Source organism: Erythranthe guttata, chromosome 14, assembly GCF_056151865.1.
Source record: "Erythranthe guttata isolate IM_541 chromosome 14, IM_541, whole genome shotgun sequence".
NCBI classification, from domain to species: domain Eukaryota; kingdom Viridiplantae; phylum Streptophyta; class Magnoliopsida; order Lamiales; family Phrymaceae; genus Erythranthe; species Erythranthe guttata.
The window spans coordinates 15,210,841-15,231,161 of NC_142546.1; the positions used below are offsets into that span (position 1 = coordinate 15,210,841).

The window sequence follows — 20,321 nt, forward strand, 5'->3', positions numbered from 1 at the left end:
GTTTGATCGTTGTTCTTTCTATTGGATTCATCGGTCTCTCTGCAGAGTGGATGTAGGTTTACGGGAATACAATCAAAACCATTTTAAATCCTTGTGTTTGTTACTGTTCCGTTGCTTTTACTTTTGATTTGTGCATGCGTGTGTTGAATTATGTCCTTAATCGTCGAATTGTTAGTTAGAACCATTTTATTGAGTCGGCATGATTTTTGATTGTTTTTGTGGGCTAAGTTCACAATGATTGGCGTCGTCTATGAGAAGATATAAGCCATATTAAACATAATTAACTAAATTTGAAATGAGGAAGTTCTATGAATTTAGTGGTTTTGGTATTTGGAAAATGAATACGAGAGTTGTATTAATACAATATAGAATGATTGTACATAGTGGAATCTTGATAAATTAAATGCTCGATAATTTAATAACCTCACTTAAATGATAATTTTTTCCTGTCCCGACTCAGTATAAACGTACTAAATTAACAGTTCGATAATTTAATATTTTACTAAAGTTATAGAATTTTGATGATCCCAATTATATTAATTTATAGAAATCAATAAATACATTAAAGGATCCAAAGAGCTTTTTGATTAAAATGTTATTTTTTTTCTAATTAATCAATAAATATTAGTGATTAAAAAATATTATGTATGGAAGTAAATACAGCCAATAAGCTTGTTTTAACTTTCAAGAAATATATATGGCCAATGTTATAATATTATATACATTAATTAATATTAGTTAATAGTTGTTTTATAATTCGCCAAATAAATTCTCAATAAATTAAATTATATTGTATTATTATAATATACGTATATATACAGCTAAATATTCAAATCAAGCTCCCAACTCATTTCAAAATCCCAAACCCGCGCCACCGCTCCGCCACCGTCACATATGGCCCCCTCCACCCCTCCTCCACCACCACCGGACACTTCTAACGCCGTCACATCAACCACCGCAACCACAAGACCGCTCTTCCAATATCCTCCACGGCCCCCAAACCCTCATCCTATTTACTCGCCGCCGCCGCCGCCGCCGAGACTCCCGTCAAATCCTAACCCTAATTACCCTCAATTAGCACCCCGCCCCCCTCACCCCCACCCCCACCCCCAGGACCCCCCTCAGCTTCTCTACCCCGTTGCCTCCTCCGGCCGTGGTTTCATCTCCAGACCTGGAGCCATGCCTACTGGCCGTCCCTCCAATCGGCCGCCGTTCGTGTTCCCTTACCTGGATCAGGGTCAGCCCAATTCGGGCTTTGTCAGGCCGAACCACTTACAGCACGCGCTTCTCGGATCCGGGCCGGGTTCTGCTGCGGCTGCGCCAATTTTAGTAAATGGAATTCCGATCCCCTCTTCACTCCACCCAAAGGTACTTCAATTCCGTTTATCTGTCGGTGTAAAATGAGTCCTCGTCTCTTTGGATTTAGATTCTCTGTCTTGTATTAACCTAGGTTTAACCATTCAATTGATTTTTCTTCTAAAGTGAAAATTATATAATTCCTAGTTTAAGACAATTATGTAACAATGGAAATTAAGATATTTGTGGAAATGCAGTTCTTCGTATCGTAGTTCTTATGCGGGATTGAGGCGGCTTATCTTTTCCTTTTCTTCATTGTTGTGCCGGTCTTGAAAAAGGAGCATGTTTCTTTAGTATATCAAGTCTTGAAATTAAGCTGCAAGAACAGAAAAAACATGCTTTTATTTGAAGTTATCTCGTTTGTTTTATAATTATAATCGTGGATTAATCCGTACAAAATCCCGATTGTGGTTTGAGGAGTCTATATTTCCGACTTTATGAGATGAGTTTTTTGCTACCCATATTTTCGTTAACAGCCAAATACATGTCCTATAGGTTTTACAAATGGATTGAAATAAATATTAAAGGAGCATTCGAACTAATTACCCTCTTTGTTTTATTGAATTTGTTAATAATGTCTTGGATTTCCTAATAGTAGTTGCTATTATATTCTGTTTAGCGAGTGTTTTTTACTCTTCACTTCGATAAGGTGCAAACCTTACCTAACTCTTAAACCAAAAGATATATTGACACTTACAGGTGATGTATTTGTTTTCGTGTGCTTATATGTGTGTAATATTTTTTGTTACAACAATTAAATGATTATCAATGGCATTATTTGCCAAAACGCAGTGGTGGAATTCAATTTGGCACAGAGCATCAAGACAAGCATTTTATTCTTCTTATGCCACCTAAATTTTTATTTTTTTCTCTTCTTCATGGACATTATTTAGGTTGGTCATCCTTCAGGTTCAATTTCTGATAACAATGGCCAGAAAGATTTAAGGTAGAGTTTTACCTCTCCCTACCCCCCCCCCCCCCCCCCCCCCCACACACACACACACACACACGTCTCTCTCTCGGGTGCGCTCTCTTCTTTTCATATTATAGTGCTAATTTCCTTTGTTAGAAACTCTAAATATTTTCCTTTTTTTTCCGACAGAGATAGAAACAGGGATGATGCTTTTGCAGTTATCAGAGATAGGAAGGTAAATTTGTATTGTTAAGTTTATTTTGCTTTTATTGATGGCATTCTCTGCATACAGAGATTCAATAGCTTGTACCATCAGAATCATTTTATGAAGTAGATTGCTGAATTTGAATGCTACCTATTTTTGCTCGTTTATGTGCCTATGCCTTTTCAGAATACTCATGTTGGCAAGAAAACATCTCCTTTTCCGTTTCAGGTCCGAATATCTGATAACGCCTCTCTTTATAGTCTCTGCCGGTCATGGTTGAGAAATAGTTATCCCGAAGAAATTCAGGTATACTTATTGATATCTTCTGTGAGTGCATTTGGCATGTGAAATTTTGAATCATGTGACAATTGATATTAGTTCTTGCATCCATACAGCGACAAAATTTTGAAGGGATAACGAAATACATATCTCAGTTATTTGGCAGTTTTTATTTCCATGCGTCATGAAAATGTGAAGGGTTACTTTTAGCTATCGAATACCATCAATCTTCAGTATCTCTAAGACAAGCTTACTTTTGTGTGATTATGATAATACATTGTATTTAGGTTTTCATCCAATGTCCTTTTGTGATTTATAATATCGGTTTGTGTTTTATTAATAGTAGTTTACGACCAGCTCTACCGTGGTCTCCGTTTTTCTATATGTTCCTTAATACAGAATAACACTCTTTTCCAGCAATCGGTCTAGTTTGATCGAACACGAGGTTCTAGATCGGGGTTGCAAATGTACAAAACTTGTCTACTTTTACGCTATTGCTCTTACAAGACTGGTTTAGAGTTGGTCTAGTTTGTTTGTTTGGAAATATGCATTTCGTTTTACATGTTGGTGACGAGCTTTTTCAGAATGTCATAGTGGTCTTTTAGTAATTTAGCCGGTTATTTTTTTCTATTAACTTACTGATACTCGACTTCTTTAGCAGCCACTGTACCTGGAATCTGTTAGATCTCTTCCCAGCCCTTCGCCCATAGCTGCGCCAATCGTAGATTCACCAGATAAAACTGCACGAGACAAAGAAGACGAAGATGAGGTTTGGTTCTTATAAATGGATATTATTTTCCAGTTTCGTCTTCTTATGGCATCTGGCTGTAATATATTTCATGTGAATCGAAGGAGCAATTACATCGACTTTCATTTAATTTCAGGATAAGGAATCTTGTGAGAACTTGTCCGAGAAAGAGCTCTTACAAAGACATATCAAACGTGCTAAGAGGGTTCGATCACGGTAAACTGCTTCCTCCCTTCTGGCATTGCACGTTTACATCATTTTTTTTTCTTGAATTTTCAGTATTCTATATTATTTTCGATACGGGATTGCTATCATTAATTTTATTAAGGTGTTTACAGTTGTAATTTTCTCGATTCCGACACAAGTTGATAAATTATTGCATCGTTATTCTGCAGGCTAAGAGAAGAAAGACTTCAACGTATTACAAGATACAAAACGAGGCTAGCTTGTCTCTTGCCACCGATGGTAGAGCAACAGTTCAAGAACGAATCCGACGCTCCAAACTGAAGAAACCCTCGTAATCTTTTTGCTTAATTTTTACAACTTTGAATTGCTAATTTTCCTTCACCTACTTAGAGAAGTCTCGGTCAACGGTCAACGGCCACGGTGAGATTAGAAAGCAATTGTGGGATGAACTCATCATATTTATCATTGACAGAAATTTGTGGTGGTCTTGAATTTGACAATTCTAGTATTATTACTGTGTAATTTAAAGTCAGTAACATAGTATTGAGGTTGTCTTTGTTGTATATGTAAGGTTTTTTGTATGGAAGTTCATATCAATTTGCATTCTTTGACTGGAGAAATTGAATTTTATTTTAGGGAATCTTTTAATTCTTTTAATTATTTAAAAAATTAAATTAATATTGGAGCTAATTTTTTTTTTTTTTTTTTTTTTCCAGTCAAAGAATAAATATTGTTTCAATTCCATACACTTTGATTTTGTGTGAGTAATTAATAGTCACCACTCCCAAAGAGTGAAAGTTTCGAGGAAAGACCACTAATCCTCATTTTTTATTTTTTTATTATTTATTTTCCATTTTTTTAACTTGAAATTTCATTAAATTTTGTGCTTATCTAATTAAATTTCCTCTCTGGTTTCAGACTAGGTTGACTATTTTGACTTTCCATTCCCACAACTACATTGATAAACAGTCAAATAGTCAAATATTTCTAAACTAAATAAATCCATTTTAAATAAGAACCAAAATAAACAATGAATTTCCCAACATTTTCCTATTTCCCACTACACATGAATAATATTGTAATCATGTTCAACCAAAACTATATCCTTTTTTCAAATTCCTTGTCCACCAATAAATCATTTCTTTATTATTATTATTATTTGATTGTGTTTGTGTGTGTGAATTGTTCAAATGTGAGTCAAAAGTCAAATAAAATTTTCCCTTTTTCCTTCAAAATAAAAGAAAAAAAGCAAATTTGATTGGTTTAGAAATTTAGTTGGACATCTTATCAAATGAAGTTCATATGTGTAATTTATGGTCAAAATACCCATTATTGTGCATCTATATGGTTACTTTAAATCAATTGAATAAAATATATTGATGTAACTCAATCTTATCCTCAACTAAGTATTTTGTGATATATGGACATTTCATTTTCATCAAAAGGTAGTGATTAGATATAGATGGAGTTCATTATTAAAGTATATATTATATGGAATGCGATAAACGTCGATCGTTTCAGTTTTTATTATATCACTGTGACTTTATATTTGGGTTTTGACCATTTTTTACGTGAAATTGGGCAAAACTCAAAATATGTATTTCGTAGTCCCTTGAGTTATTTTTGTAATCCAATTTGAATCACCAATATTCGATATCAGGCGAGAAAGATGTACATGAATCAATAAATATTGATCATAACTTTATTTTAGCTATCTAAAATCAAAATATAACTCATCTATGCATAATTTTGTCATCCAACATCCAATTTAGTTGATTCAAATTGGATTAGAAAGTTAACTCAAAGAACTATAATTCACGTGTTCTAAATTTAGCCAAAAAGAGGTTAGAAAAAGGTCAAAATAACATTTTAAGTCAAAACAGTATTCGTGAAATTGAAACGATATTTAACATTAGTTCAGATATTATAAAGATAGTCCTATGAAATAAAGGCTTTTAGCTTGAAATCTGTTAAGTTGATTGGCATATTTTTGGTGGAATTAGGTTCCACGTACAAAAACTTGGCTTTATCAACTTTTTTGTTCTTTATCAACTTTAATTAATAACTGATTCAGATAAAAGAAATGACGAATCATTATTTAAAGCACTTCAAATTAAGTGGACACCACTGCTTTTGGGTTAATCATATTGCTTAAAGCACAAAATAGAAAAAAAAAAAAAATATATAATCATGAACTAAGCAATTTGAATATTTGATGATCACTTCTAATCGAATTCATTAATTAATTAATTAATTTTGTTTGTGGTAGTAGAAGAATATGCAGTCAACTATATATGTACATTATCGTATAATAGTTTGCAAGACATAAACTACATTAGGCTAATCATGTGTGACAAGTTCGACTTAGCGATCGTTGGCAAAAGGATTTGAATTCGAGTTAACTGACACAAGTTTACTTATTATTCCAACTGTTTGGTCATTCCTTACGGGACAATGCTAATAAATTTTTAGAAGCATTGATCATAATGCATATATTAATGTGTTACTTATGGCTCCACAAAATTTATTACTTGTGGAATACTATAATATATATACAATACATGCTATATATTCCAAATTCCACTAGGGATGTGTACACTTTCTAAGAGATAACTAATACCCTACTTCAAATAAATGTTTTTAATTTTCAACCAACCAACATGCCTAATTATATTGCCTATGGTTGTCTAGCAAACAACCTTCCAATTGGTGGTTCAAATTGAGTACATAGTTAACAATTAAGAGGTTTTATCATCTAAAAAAGTGTTATGTCTACATACATTTCAAAATAAGTGTCGTTTTTAAAATAAACACACATATATTAATAAACTTAATTGAATAGCATCCTTTTTAATGAGATTGTCCTAAATTGTTTTCGTACAAACCTTGAAGAATGATAAATTAGTGGTACAAATAAATTAACGAGTAAGAACAATCCATGATATAGGGCAAAGGTGGAAAAAAAGTAAGACTTGATACTCGAAAAACAATATGGCCAAACCGACACTGATTTTGAAACGAATGAAATATATATGTATGAATATCGAATACTTAAAACTTGTAATGATCAAGATTGTAGGTAACAATCAATAAGAAAGACAAACCAAAACTTAGCACCATTAATGAATGCGTGCATGAAATAATAATTAATTTGAGGTGACCATACTACATTAAATTATCCATGAGGAGTAGGTGATTTAATTAAATCATAAATAGTTGTGTATGCAATAACGTTGGGTGCAAGTCCTAAAAGAAAATTGGGTAGTTAGATGATAATTCTAGTTGTTTATATTCGGTGGATTTAACGATAAATATACACACATTTATGTGTATATGTGTTTATAGTGAACAATTATTTAATCAGATCTACGATTGAACTACATCGTAAATAATCGAGTGTAGTAAGCAACTCCAAACTTCACTTTCTTCGCATATCCCTCAAAATACCAATCATTAATTAGAGTATTTATATTATTCGTGTATTATATCAAGACCAAATAAACACTCCCATATAGAGGTGGTAAATTAAATGAGGTGAGCCGCTCGTGAGCTCGATGAGACGCCTCGAAAAAAGCTTGAACTCGAACTCGAGTTTTTTGAGCTTGAGCTTGTTTTTTGTGGTTCGTAATTTTTTTTTATTTTTTTATTTTTGTTTTATATGTTAGTTTTTATCTAAATAATGTATAATAATATAAAATATTATACAATAATATAAAAAGAATATATAAATAATAATAAAATATATAATTACAGTTTATTGTTTAAATAATATAAAAAAACATATAAATAATAAAAAAAAAATATACAATTACAGTTTATTGTTTATTTGAATTTGTTTTATTATAATTTAAATATTTGTTAATAATAAAACTTATGAATTAAGAATAATGAATTTTGGCTCAAGCTCGAGCTCCAAATTGACAAATTGGCCTCAAGTTTGAGTTCGAGCCACAAAAAATAAACAAGATAAGCTCGAGCTCGAGCCTGCCAGAATAGACGAGTTCGGCTCGATCACACCCCTACTCCAATATTTAATTTAAAAAAACAAATATGAAAAGAGGGACAAGGGGTAGATAAAGGCAATGATGTGACATGAGGGGAGTCACGTGGGAAGCAACGTTAGAAATAAAAACCCAATAATAATAAAATGATATTATATATACATATAAATATGTACTTGAGTCGTGTGATGTAATAATTGGTGGTAATAAAAGGGTTCCTCTCTTTAGCAGACACATTCATAAATATGCCATACTTGTCCCAATATTTGGTCCCCTCTTAAATGATTGTATTTATTATATTTCCCTATTTTGCCCTTCTCCCCCAACCATTTCTCTCTCCTCTATACTATAATAGTCTTCACTCAATCAAAATCCAATAAAAAGAAAAACAATATTAGATGCTTCACTCGAGATATGGTCATTTAATTTAATTAGTTCAAGAAAAAAATGAGGAACTATATTTAAAATTAGGGGTGTGCACGGGTCGGTACGGGTCGGTTTTTGCGATAATCCAAACACGTACCGATAATATCGGTTTTTCATATTTTAAAACCGTGTATGTCGGTTTTTTTCGGTTCGGTACTAATCGGTTTTTCGGTTTTCGGTGAACGGTATCGGTATCAATTCGGTTTATTTTTGGTTTCGGTTTCGTTATCGGTTCGAATCGGTTCGGTATAAAACCGATGCTTGATTAACGGTGAATTTGGACTTCTATTACATTTCTTTGAGAAAATTAGCAAGTAACAATCCAAAACTATTTAATAAAACAAATTTACAACCATTAAAGAAAAAAAAAAAAAAATCCCTGCTGCCATAAAAAAATAGAATGAGATTACTACTAATAAACTTGATCTCATTAATGTCATCTTCAAAAAAATATATTAAGTATGTGAATATGGCCACATTGATTACCAAAAAAACTTACCGATTTTTACTATATATCAAACGATGTCGTTTTGTATTCCCAAATCGGTTCGGGTCGGTAAATCGGTTCGGCAAAAAAAAAATTCTCCATACACATACCGATTTTTTCGGTTTTTTAAAAAATATTTACCGTGTATGCGGTTTGAAGTCGGGACGGTGTATATCGGCTCGGTTTTTTCGGTTTTCGGTTCGGTTTTTCGGTTTTTCGGTTTTTATGCTCACCCCTATTTAAAATGCTATCAATATCACAGTATGCATGTGAAAATGTATTAATAAAATTTGGGTAACATAGGACAATAAGTAAAATTAAATTACGAAAAAAAAATTTCTGTTTCGGTAATTAAAACGACCTAACTATGTATTTTCTTATGAAAAAAATCTCTTATTCAGTAGATAAATTTGATATCGTCAAAGTGGACAAGTAAGTAATACATAGTTGAAAAATGACTGTAACTATCCAAAAGGGAATTTTTCGTAATTTGACCTTACGTTAGGGGGTTGACCGTAATTTGCCCAAACTCGAGACAACAAATACAACTTTGAAAATATTGACAGGCAAAAAGAAAAAAAATATACATAATAGCTTGCAAATCATAGGAGAGAAGTAAATCATATTATGCTAACCACTATGCCATGTGCAACAAGCTTTAGATAACGATCGATAGCAACTGAATTCGAACTTTGATCATCTCTCATAAATTCACTTGCTCCAATTAATTGCTGCAAGATCTCATTTCTTGCAAGATCTCATTCATCATTTCATAATAATGTTGTGAAGTTCCCAAGAAAAAGAAATGGGAATTTACGGACTATTTCTAAATTACTAATTAATTCATTTTTTTTTTTGTTTTTTATTATTATTTTGTCAAACTACATTTTTTTTTCTACATATATTCTCCAACAAAAATTCAAATATAGTTATGAGCTTATAAAAATATTAAGCTCAAGCAAGAACAAATAATTGAAATCTAAGTAATAATAATTAAAAAAACCAAGAAATAAAATCTCCTATATTATATATATATACATAATTCCGCAGGACCACAAACAACAATTCCCCCATAATAATTAATACTATCTTGATTTTATTTTTCTTCTTTCTTAATTAATTTGCCCATCACACACTGCTTTTACTATTATGATGCGTTGGAGTTTGTGAAAAGGGGTAAAATCTCGGTCTGCTCACTGGAAATCCAATTGCCTTCGGGATACTATTATTATTGTTCGCGGCGGCGGTAGGCGGAGACACGGCGGCGGTGGTGGTGGCGACGCGTTCACACGACGGGCACATGGTGAGGGTGGTGGCCGGAAGTTGGGTGTAGAATGGATTATTGGATGTTGTTTTGAGAGCCCTCAATTCCTGCACTTCTTTGTGCAGCCGTCTGTTTTCCACCGTCAACGTTTCGCAGCACCGCTTCAGATACTCACAGTCAACCTCCGTCTGCTTTAACTTCGTCCTGCCGTTAGTTCACGGTGTTAGTGTGTGTTTTTTTCATTTCTACATCTATACATACAACAATTTGTGTGTATATATATAAAAAAATTACAAACCTTGCCCTTCTGTTCTGAAACCAAACTTCGACCTGACGAGGTCGGAGATTCAGCTGTTTTGCAAGAGCCTGCTTTTGTTTCTGTCCCAATTAATTAATTAATTAATTTAATTAATAATTTAAATAGAATTATTTATTTTAATGGAAATAAAATATATACATATATATATATATATATACAAAATACTTACAGGATTGAGGGTGTTGTGTTCTTTGAAGCTTTCTTCAAGATAAGCAGACTGTTCTTTCGACAACCGGAGCTTTTTCCGGGCGTTGACTCCGTTCTCATCGTCGTCGCTGGCTCTGGATGAGCCGGCGGAGCCGTCGTTTGCGGCGGCGGCGGCGTCGAAGTCCCTCTTACCAGCGGCGCCGCTGCTCGGCGGATTATCGGTGTTTCTGTAAACGCCGAAGCCCAAGTTGAATGGAGATCCGGCGGTGTTCTCCGACGACACGTCCTCCGCCGGGGAGGCGGCTGCCTCCGGCAGCCTGTTCACGTCCAGCCCCCACGCCGCCGCCGCGCCGATGTTCCCCGACGAGCCACCGTTTTCCGAACTCCCTTCAGAAGGGCCACACACTGTAAAATAAAATGAATTCATGAGATAATTTCACTGCCGTACTATTTCTTTTCTAGAGAGAGAAAGTGTGAAATACCATTATCTGAAGACCAAGGAAACGACTGAATATGGGACGACGACAATCTCCGGCGAGGAACAACCGGAGCTAGATTGAGCTGAAGATGAGCTTCCCCTAGTGTATTATCATCGCTGCCATCTCCGTCGTCTGAAATCTCACAACCACCGCCGCCGCCGCCATCGCCGCCGTCCTCGTCATTTTCATGAGATTTCTGGGTTTTTCTTATTTCGATTTCTGGATCATTCCCAACTGCGATAGAGTTGAGGCCCAAAGCCATACAGAAATCCAAACCGCCATTGTTGATCTTCTTCTTCTGATTCTGGTTCTGGATATTTTTATCCAAGAACCCTAAGCTCAACCCTAATTCCATTAAATTAATTTACAGGCGAGGTGAGGATATGGAAGAAAGGGATTTCGGATTGGGAAAAAGCAGTAGGGGAAAAGGAGTCTTTATACAGATTCTTTATCAATTGTGGAATTGTATATATATATATATACTGTATGTATGTATATAATAACAGGAGAGAAAAGAGAGGACAAGAAAACAGTAGGTCATTGCCTTTTTCCTCACTTTATGTTTTTTTTTCCTTTATTTTTTTTAATTTAATGATTTGTCCATTATTATATTATTTCCTCCTTTTTAAGGTTTTTGTTATTTTCTCTCTCTCTTCAATTTTTTTTTTTTCCGAGCATTACGAATTTTCATGGTTATTCTATGTTATATTCGATGAGTGATTTCCTCAAGTTATATTTTTAGGGCAGGTTATGGCCATCTCTATAAAAAAAATTCAAATTACGAGAAATCCTTTCTATTTGTATAATTACAATTTTCTATCAATTATGTATTGTCTTACACGTTCATTATTATAGAAATAGTTTACTTAGTGAATGAGGGATTTTTTTGTATAAAAGTACATGTGAAGTGGGCAGCTGTAATTACCAAATAAGATAAGTGATTTTATATCAGGGGTAACTGTAATTTGCCATATATTTTATCATATATGTCCATATATTTTAAAATATTAATATTTTTTTTGGTTTTTTTATCATACAATCTATTCTTGATGTTAAATTTCACTTTCATGAATAACTAGTAAACTACATTATCTCAGTAAATATATCTTAATTTTAGAAAAATATTATTTTTAGACTAAAATCCGCCTAATTAATAAGTAGGAGAAATGAGTTACGAAAAATGTAGTATTTAAAAAAAAAAAAATTGCAAAAGAAGAAATATGTTGGAATTTAGATAGTGTTGATTAACATAATGGGGGTTTTGACCGACATACTCATTATGACAAAAGCGCACACGTGAAAGACCGCTTTCTAGATTTTGGGCGTCCCTACCTTTAATCAGTCCATTATCTCTCCACTCGGCAAAAGTGCTTCCGGTAGCAGCAATCCATTTTTCATAGTAGGGTTCCTGTTGTGCCTCCAGGAAGGTGGATATCATTTCTCGCTCATCCAAGGGAGGTTTGACCTGTGCTGCCAGCTCTCTCCATCTGTGGGCATACCATTTCAGAGCAGATCCTGTCAGACTCCTTTGGAACAAGAACATCCTCAGTTGCATCTTATTGCCATATTGCCCTAACTCTCCGCAATACACCTTGAGATGTGGGGTCTCCAGTTCCATCATATTTGGCGAAGTCGGGCATCTTCAACTTGTGAGGGAACTTGATGTTTGGCAAGAAGGAGAGATCTTCATAATCCATTCCGCCATATTGATCTAGCCCTTGAATGTTCTTCATAGCTTTCTCCAATCTTTGAAGTCTCAATGTAGAAAAAAATGCCCTTGGCTTCGGGCTCTTTTGTTCATGCTCATCCTTTAGCCTCCGGTAGGCTGATGGGCATTGAACGTGACTCTTTAGACCTTTAAGCACGGTCTTATATGACCTCTCCTAAAGTAAAGAAAGCTTTTGAATAAGACTTTCTGAGTGGGTAGCTTTCCTGCTTCTGTGCTTGATATTAAGAATATAGAAAATAGTTAGCTACCTTAGGGCTTTAGGGACATATGAACGTTAGCCTGAGAAGTCCAACGACGAAAGAACCAGGTCTTCAATTGTTCCTATTAGTGGGGGTTCTCCCATTGTGATTGGTGTGGAGAGATCTCTGCCATAAAAGAGAGAGCTCCTAGGCCTTATTCTGCAGATCAAAGAGCAACGTAATTCCCCATTCATCCGAAATAGTATTTTAGTAAAGAATAGAGGCATTTTTGGCCGACTACTAGGACGACTACATGCTCATCTAGTGCAGTGGCTTGGTATAAAAGCCTTGACCATCTTCCGAAGTTCTAAATAATCTACTGATCAAAGACTGTAAGGGCGGACTGCTCTACATTCAACCACACCACAGTGACCCCCGAAGCCATCTTCTTCTAGTTGCGGGACGAAATCCGACAGCCAATTGCTGGCTCTGAATAACCAGCTCAGCAATAAGCTCAATTCTTCCATAAGATAACGAACGGGGCGGGCGGGAAGTCTCAGGCAAAATACAATGCCAATATGTCTCAGCATTCCAGCCTTATTCCATTCTCGGATTTCACCAACCCAACTACCACTACCAGGGGATTCCTATATCCGCTCTCAGATCACATCTTGATTCCAAACGGAATGAAAGCAGGAGATTGGCCATTCAATCGATTACAGCTAATATCATAAGATGAGAACTCATTCTATTCTGCATTGACTCTTTATTTCACATCTACTAAACTCAAAATAGTAGTTCAATTTGCCGTATATTTATGATCTGCTACTCATTCTATCTAGAAGTCAATCATTCTTAATTCAATTGTTAGCGTGTGCTAAATAAGTTGGTGCCTGAGCTGCTACAATTGCTTTAGCGGGTGCCACAGTAGAGTCTAAAGTGAATTTCTACCCTTTGGTCAGTTTCCTTCTTTTAGTGATTGGAGTAGCAAACCGGGAGGGTTCTTTCTGTTGCCGACCTCGATAAAAGCGCTTGGTACAGTCTCAGCTTCCTAGCTATCCTAGCTATTGGAAGCAATAGGACTACTTGCTTTGTTGATAACATCTACACCCTATCACGCGCATCTACGAATCGAAAAAAGTCCTAAGATCACACTGGAAAAGCCCTATCGCAGAATCGAAAAAAGATCTTATTAGGGTAAATTACACTCACACCCTTTATGTATCTAAAAATAATTTTAAGGTCCTTGTAGTATTGATAATTACACCATCCCTGAAACATTGTTAGAAACTCTAATGGAAAAATGCACTAGATACATTGTTCTAATTCAATTCTAACCATGAATCTTCTTACACATCCACTTTTATGGTGTCAAATTCAACAAAATCAGATTACGAGAAATGTTCTCTAGTTTGTACTTATTTTGTGCAAAAATACAGTTTCTGATGTAGCACAATTTGATATATACAAGCCAAAAAAACACATCTTATGATCATCTAGCTTCAAAATGTGGAGCTCGAATGGGATAAAATGGGTACAAACTTAAGAATATTCCATATAACTAAGAAGATTTCACTAAATTTAACACTACAAACGAGTTTTTGTAATTTGATTTAACTCGATGTTAGTGTAATTTGCCCAAATAATTACAAAAGAAAATAAAAGATATGTGTGCGGTGACACGTGTAAGATGATGGTAGGTTTGATGGGAAATACTTTTGCAGCACGTAAGACGGAGTAGGGTCCGCTGAGAAGAGACAATCTGGAGTAGTCCGTTGGGCAGTTAAGTGAGATTATATGATACCTTACATTAAAAGAAGATATTTTATTTAAAATAATAAAATAAAATTAAACATATTTGACTCACAATTAATGGGTCTCTTGTTTTTGGGCAGGGTCAAGTCAAATCCAATTTGATTTTCGGATCTTCTTTTTTTGATTTCTCCAAGAAACACCACCATTATATATCTAATTTAATTCATGCCTATTTATTAGGACTATTAAACAGTAATTAAATAAATAAATAAATGGGTAGGTTCAACCCAAATGAGTTAGGACTTAGGAATGTGAAATGTGAATGATTCTAAATCGAATCGAATTTAATTTATTTGACCTCAAACAATGGATAAATTTCACATGCACCACTGATATATACTTAAATAACTCTAAGGTCCCTGTGGTATCGGTAATTACAATCACATCCTGAAATATTGTTAGAAACTCTAACGGGATAATGCATTCAGTAAGTTATCCCATTCGAGTTTCTAACAAACTAGTTTCAGGAAATTGTGGAAATAACATATAGATAAGGGTGTCATGCATCCCCCAACATTTTTTAAATTACCCCTAGATTTATGTTTTCTCCACCACTTTTTGAAATTAAAAGCCCGTTAGAACTTTATTGGAATAACTTATCGAATTCATTATTCCGTTAGAGTTTCTAAAAATATTTAAGGGGGTAATTATAATTTCCAATACCACAGGGACCTTAGAGTTATTTTATCATAGATCAGGGGTGCAGGTGTAATTTACCAAAAAGGAATTATTTGAAGAGCTATAACTCATGCTCCCCTGCTTTTTAATGGGTTTATTTATTATTTAATTTATAATTAAAAAATGAACGCATTACTAAAATATTGTTATTTTCATGTATAAAAAGAATATTATCAAGCACTAATTGCCACACAATATATTTTTAAATAATGAAATACAAATGTATGTATAATCTATTTTTAATGATTATGTAATATGTGTATCAATTTTCATGCATCTTTTGATAATATTATTCTTTGAAGTAGTATGCATTCATACAAGATTACGTGGCTTCCCTCACGAGTCATGCCAAATCTATATATATATATATATATATATATATATATATATATATATATATATATATATATATATATATATATATATATACATGAACGAGGTTGCATGATGTCAATTATTGCAAATTAAAGAACCCCCAAAGGCGTGATACATTTTTAATTTCTTGACGATTATTTAAATAAATTTCGATATTAAGAAAATATGAGATGAATCTTTTTTTTTTTAAAGAAGCTAAGGTAATATCTAAATTATATTATATATAAATAATAATCATATAATCATGAATTGTACACGTACGAGCCCAAAGGTGGGACCACTTGATGGAGGAGTGAAGGGGACAACTCTCCAACAATTGCAATCATTGTCATGTATTAAAACATGGCTCCTTGTCCTATGATATTTATTTTTATTATTTATTCCAATTATAATATTATTATAAGCTCAAATTCATAATTACAGATATGGGCCCAATTATAAGCGAATGTCGAAATAAATAAATGTCTCCGGCCCACAATTAAATTAATCAAAGTATAATTAGAGTTTAATTTAAATCATTCGTTCATAATCATCTTTCGATTACGTCGTAGGGATCTCGTGTTAGTTTATTGTTGATCGTCGTATTACAAGATAACGTACGACTAATTAAGACGTATTTGTAAAGAAAATATTAACCATATCGCTGCGATTTTGTCGGTTTGGAGATAAAAGAAAATTCTTCCAAATTATTCTGTCGGTTTTCGAGTTTTAATAATGCATTAATTGTAATTTTATCAATTTTATCCTCTAAATTAGTTGAAAATTATTAATAAGTAGTTGAGAAATAATTAATGATGATTGTTTCAACATGAATATATATCCAATATAGTAGAATTAAGAAATTATATAATCGACAATATGAACAGTTCAAAATATATAATATTTTGGTAACGTAAAATAAGAAGCTGGAAAAGTAACTAATACAAAATATTACCCTAATAATTTTTTTCTCAGTTCAAACTTCTTCTTATAGCCTGAATTTGTGATAGAATTGTTTCGAGGCGCGCAAGTCGGCTTCCTGCATCGCGAACGGCGTCCGATAATACCCCTTCGAGGGGCCCACCAGCCATTCGTTGCCTAGCGCTCTCGACCCTACGGGCTTTGGGCCTAGGCGGAATCCTCAACTCGGAAGAATATTCCGTCACAGCGGGCCCACCATCGTTTCCGTAAACGGGAGTAACGGTGTCGTCGGAAACCTCCCCCTTACAAACGGGGCACTCTTTGGTAGATGCCCAAGAATCAACTTTTGGCACCCGGTAAAAACACGGCCAGCAGAACAGGTGGCCGCAGCAAGTCAACACCGGATCACGCGCCGCGTCCAAACATATACTGCACTCGGGAAATCCGTGGGCCCCACTTCCCGAGGGTTCCGCCGCCGCCAGATGGGAACTGTCTCTTTTACCGCAACAACATGATTTTCCCCTCTCGCCGGTTGGATTTCTGCGCGTCTGATCCCTTTCGCGGCGGCGTGCGCGAATAGCCTCGATCTTAATTTGAAACTTCATCCGAAGAGACATATCGGTGTCCACATCGTTCGACGAGGATCCGATTGTTTCGACCCGACCCGAAGAAGGCCGGTCGGTGGCGGTGGCGCTGTTGTTATAGCCGGTTGAATTTCTGCCCATCTGATCACGCGCACGTTGGCGTGCGCGAATAGCCTCGATCATAATTTGAAACTTCCTCCGAGGTGACATATCGGCGTCCACATCGTTCGACGAGGGTCCGATTGTTTCGACCCGACCCGAAGAAGGCTGGTTGGTGGAGGTGGGTTCTTGGTTCGAATCAAGATCCATCGTATACAATACACAGGTTTTACAAGAAGACGTTCTGAAATATATGGGGGTATATGTATATATATATATACATACACAAACTTAGTTATATAAGGAAAGATAAAATAGAGTCCTAATTACGATAAGGAAATTTTTTAAGAGAAGTGGGCTAATTAAATTCTAACAAAATATGGAAACAAATTAATGACAACCCTAAAACAGCTAAATTACACGGATTTTAAATTAATTCAATTTTAATTAAATAAATAAATTTCTAATAAATACTAATAGTAACATCTGATCGTGTTTAAATTCACACAATCTGCTACTTAAGCTTTTGTTTGAGAATCGAATATCAACGATCATTCAAGAACTTAACTATTAATTCAATCGATTTAATAATTAAGCTCTCGAAAACGAGCTTAATTAGGTCGTGAGATTAACATCAGGGAATTAAATTCAAATCACCAAATCCAATCAAATCGAATTAATCACATCATAAAAAAAAATAAAAAAAAAAATAAATTATCCAAGAATGGTCGATTTACGAGGAAGAACATAAGGGAACGAAACCTAAAAGAAGACGAGATCTTTAAATCTTAAATGTTAATACAATACAATGCGGCAGGCATGAAAAAGTAAAAACATACGACGAAAAACGAAGAAAGTGATGCGTTTTTCTTAGCAACGAAATCGGAGAAAAATGCATACCTTTGTTCTGGAAACAAGAATGCATTGTAAGTTTGTAACAAGGGAAAACAAGGTTACTAACGTAAAACAAACAAGAGTTGACATGCGCACACGAAAACAAACTCTACTTCAGCAGAGACTAAAAAAAACAAACTTCAACCCTAGTTCAATCTTCTTCTTCTAGATTCGCGCGCATCTCGACTGTCCAAATCCAAATTCCTCGAAAGAAGGCTTCTTCTTCTAACAGAAGAAGACGAAGAAGACGGGGCGGCGGCGGCACCACCATTGCTATCAGGGGTTGAATTCGGAGCCTCGTTATTCGTTTGCACGGCTCTAGCAGAAGGATTATTTATGACATCGGCTAAGAAAGCCCGCGTCTCGTTTTGCAACAGCCTGTTGTTAATAACCGTTTCGAGATCTTCAACCAATCTTTCAGCATTACTCAGAGCCGACGAGAGTGAGGAGAGAGAAGCGGCACTTTCCGATAATACCCTCGAAACTTGATGCATCCTTATTCGTGGGCCCCCACTAGTTTCTGAATTCGGCTGCGTTCGATTGCCAGTTGCGCCGATACTAATTCTGATTCGCCTAAGTGCTTCCGCGACGGGAACATGAGATAAGCCCTGCGCAATACGCTGCTGCCTAACGCTCTCGACTCTACGAGCTTTTGGCCTCGGTGGAATCTTCAAGCCAGATTCCGTTTCGCACACAGCGCTTTCGTGGGCCCCACCGTTTCCGTAAATGGGAATCACGGTTGTGTCCGAAACCTCTCCCTTACAAACGGGGCATTCTTTAGAAGGATTCGAAGCCGTCGACGAATCGATTTTCGACACCTGGAAAAAACACGGCCAACAGAATAAATGACCGCAGCAAGTTAACACGGGCTCGTTCGCCATCTCCAAACATATATTACAATCGTAAAAGCTCCCACTCTCTTTATCAAACTTCTTCTTAGCATCGGAATCTATCTCTAACGCTTGCGCCACCAAATGGGAACTATCTCTTTTACAACCTTTTCCCCTCTCGGTGGTTCTTTCTACAATAGCCAAAGTGTTACCGTTTTCGTTCGGGGCGGCACTCTGGCCGACATCAACCATTGTTTCAACGGGGGTATAACTAACTTCCGGCGAATTCCTCGATTGCCGCCACCTCTGCCGCTGCCTTGCACGAGCACTGACAGCCTCTAGCTGTCGAATCCTCTCCTCTATCCTACCGTGGGCCGTTTCCAACTCGTTCAATAACGACCCGTATCTTTCGACCCTACGCAAAGGTTGGTCGGTGGGTTCTTGGTTCAAATCAAGATCCATTAGGTTCACATCCATCAAATTATCATCATCCATCGAATTATCATCACCCATTGGAAAAAAAACAAAATTGCAAGATCTCAAAATTACAAAAGCCCACTTCAGTTAAAGCTAGAAACTTTGAAAAAAATTTGAATACCCAGAGTGGGTTCGGAAACCGAGAATGAAGATTGAACCTTGAAATTAGCAAAATTAGGGATTTAGAAACCCTTAATTGAGAAACACATAATTGGGTGAATGCATGTATACAAACATTTGGGGAACAAAATCAAAAGATTGAAATACTAGGGTTGTGAACCTGGGCGGAGGAGCGATGAATTTTTATCTCGTGTAGAGTGATTTTCCATTTGTGTCCTTTTCTCCTTCCGTTGGCTGATTTGATTTATGGCGTTCCTAATTATCGAGATACATTATCTAGAGAGAGGAATACATACAGCCTCGGAATCTGGATAATTCTTGAGAGAGAGAGAGAGAGAGAGAGAGAGAATGGGTACACCACTGGCATCTACCATGAGTCAATTTTGGCGCATTTCCAGAATCTGTGGTGTATTAGGGCAAAGTAAATGAGTTATTATTTGCAAACCAGTTCCTTATACGACGTCGTTTTCATGATCTGCAAAATGCCTCAATTTTGTTTCCCTCATTTCGTTAACAAATTATATGTCGGTTGAATTTTAGTAATAAATTAATTTCATATATTGCAATTTCACCCTTATTATTTCTAATATTTATTCTCTTGTCACCTCATATTTTCTCAAAGATTCTTTATATATGGGCTTTGGCTCTTCCTATTTCATTTTTTGGAGGTGAGAATTTAAGTTCATTATGAATTTTTGGGCTTTTGCAAGAGTTTTTTGGGGTAATTTGAGTACATGTGCACGTGTCACCTTACAATTGGCTCTTCAAATTTATTAATATGAGTTCAAATATATTAAAATTTAGGGGTCTTAAGATATAACAACCTCAACT

The 20,321-nt window shown here is 35.4% G+C and overlaps 4 protein-coding genes across 5 annotated transcripts; 1 reads left to right on the forward strand and 3 right to left on the reverse strand.

The window, feature by feature from the left end:
• The first annotated feature begins 806 nt into the window (after positions 1 to 806).
• Positions 807 to 4,377, forward strand: LOC105952412 (proline-rich family protein). Of its 2 annotated transcripts, none has more exons than XM_012975956.2 (7): positions 807 to 1,368; positions 2,250 to 2,302; positions 2,459 to 2,504; positions 2,703 to 2,780; positions 3,412 to 3,522; positions 3,638 to 3,717; positions 3,897 to 4,377. In XM_012975956.2, exons 1-7 carry the CDS (start codon positions 895 to 897, stop codon positions 4,006 to 4,008), a joined length of 954 nt encoding a protein of 317 aa, XP_012831410.2. In that variant the 5' UTR covers positions 807 to 894; the 3' UTR covers positions 4,009 to 4,377. The 2 variants fall into 2 exon arrangements, with proteins under 2 accessions (XP_012831410.2, XP_012831411.2); XM_012975957.2 differs by having other exon boundaries at positions 810 to 1,368; positions 3,415 to 3,522.
• A 5,196-nt stretch (positions 4,378 to 9,573) lies between these two features.
• On the reverse strand, positions 9,574 to 11,333 carry LOC105952340 (homeobox-leucine zipper protein HAT1). The gene is made up of 4 exons (XM_012975883.2): positions 10,814 to 11,333; positions 10,354 to 10,736; positions 10,164 to 10,243; positions 9,574 to 10,069 (listed from the first exon to the last, which is right to left on the reverse strand). The coding sequence occupies exons 1-4, from the start codon at positions 11,163 to 11,165 to the stop codon at positions 9,730 to 9,732; spliced, it is 1,155 nt and encodes a 384-aa protein (XP_012831337.2). The 5' UTR covers positions 11,166 to 11,333; the 3' UTR covers positions 9,574 to 9,729.
• Positions 11,334 to 16,433: 5,100 nt separating this feature from the next.
• On the reverse strand, positions 16,434 to 17,505 carry LOC105952338 (uncharacterized). The gene has a single exon (XM_012975882.2). It carries the CDS (start codon positions 17,377 to 17,379, stop codon positions 16,537 to 16,539), a length of 843 nt encoding a protein of 280 aa, XP_012831336.2. The 5' UTR covers positions 17,380 to 17,505; the 3' UTR covers positions 16,434 to 16,536.
• Positions 17,506 to 17,932: 427 nt separating this feature from the next.
• LOC105952337 (uncharacterized) lies at positions 17,933 to 19,610 on the reverse strand. Its single transcript, XM_012975881.2, has one exon. It carries the CDS (start codon positions 19,404 to 19,406, stop codon positions 18,210 to 18,212), a length of 1,197 nt encoding a protein of 398 aa, XP_012831335.2. The 5' UTR covers positions 19,407 to 19,610; the 3' UTR covers positions 17,933 to 18,209.
• Positions 19,611 to 20,321: the final 711 nt, after the last annotated feature.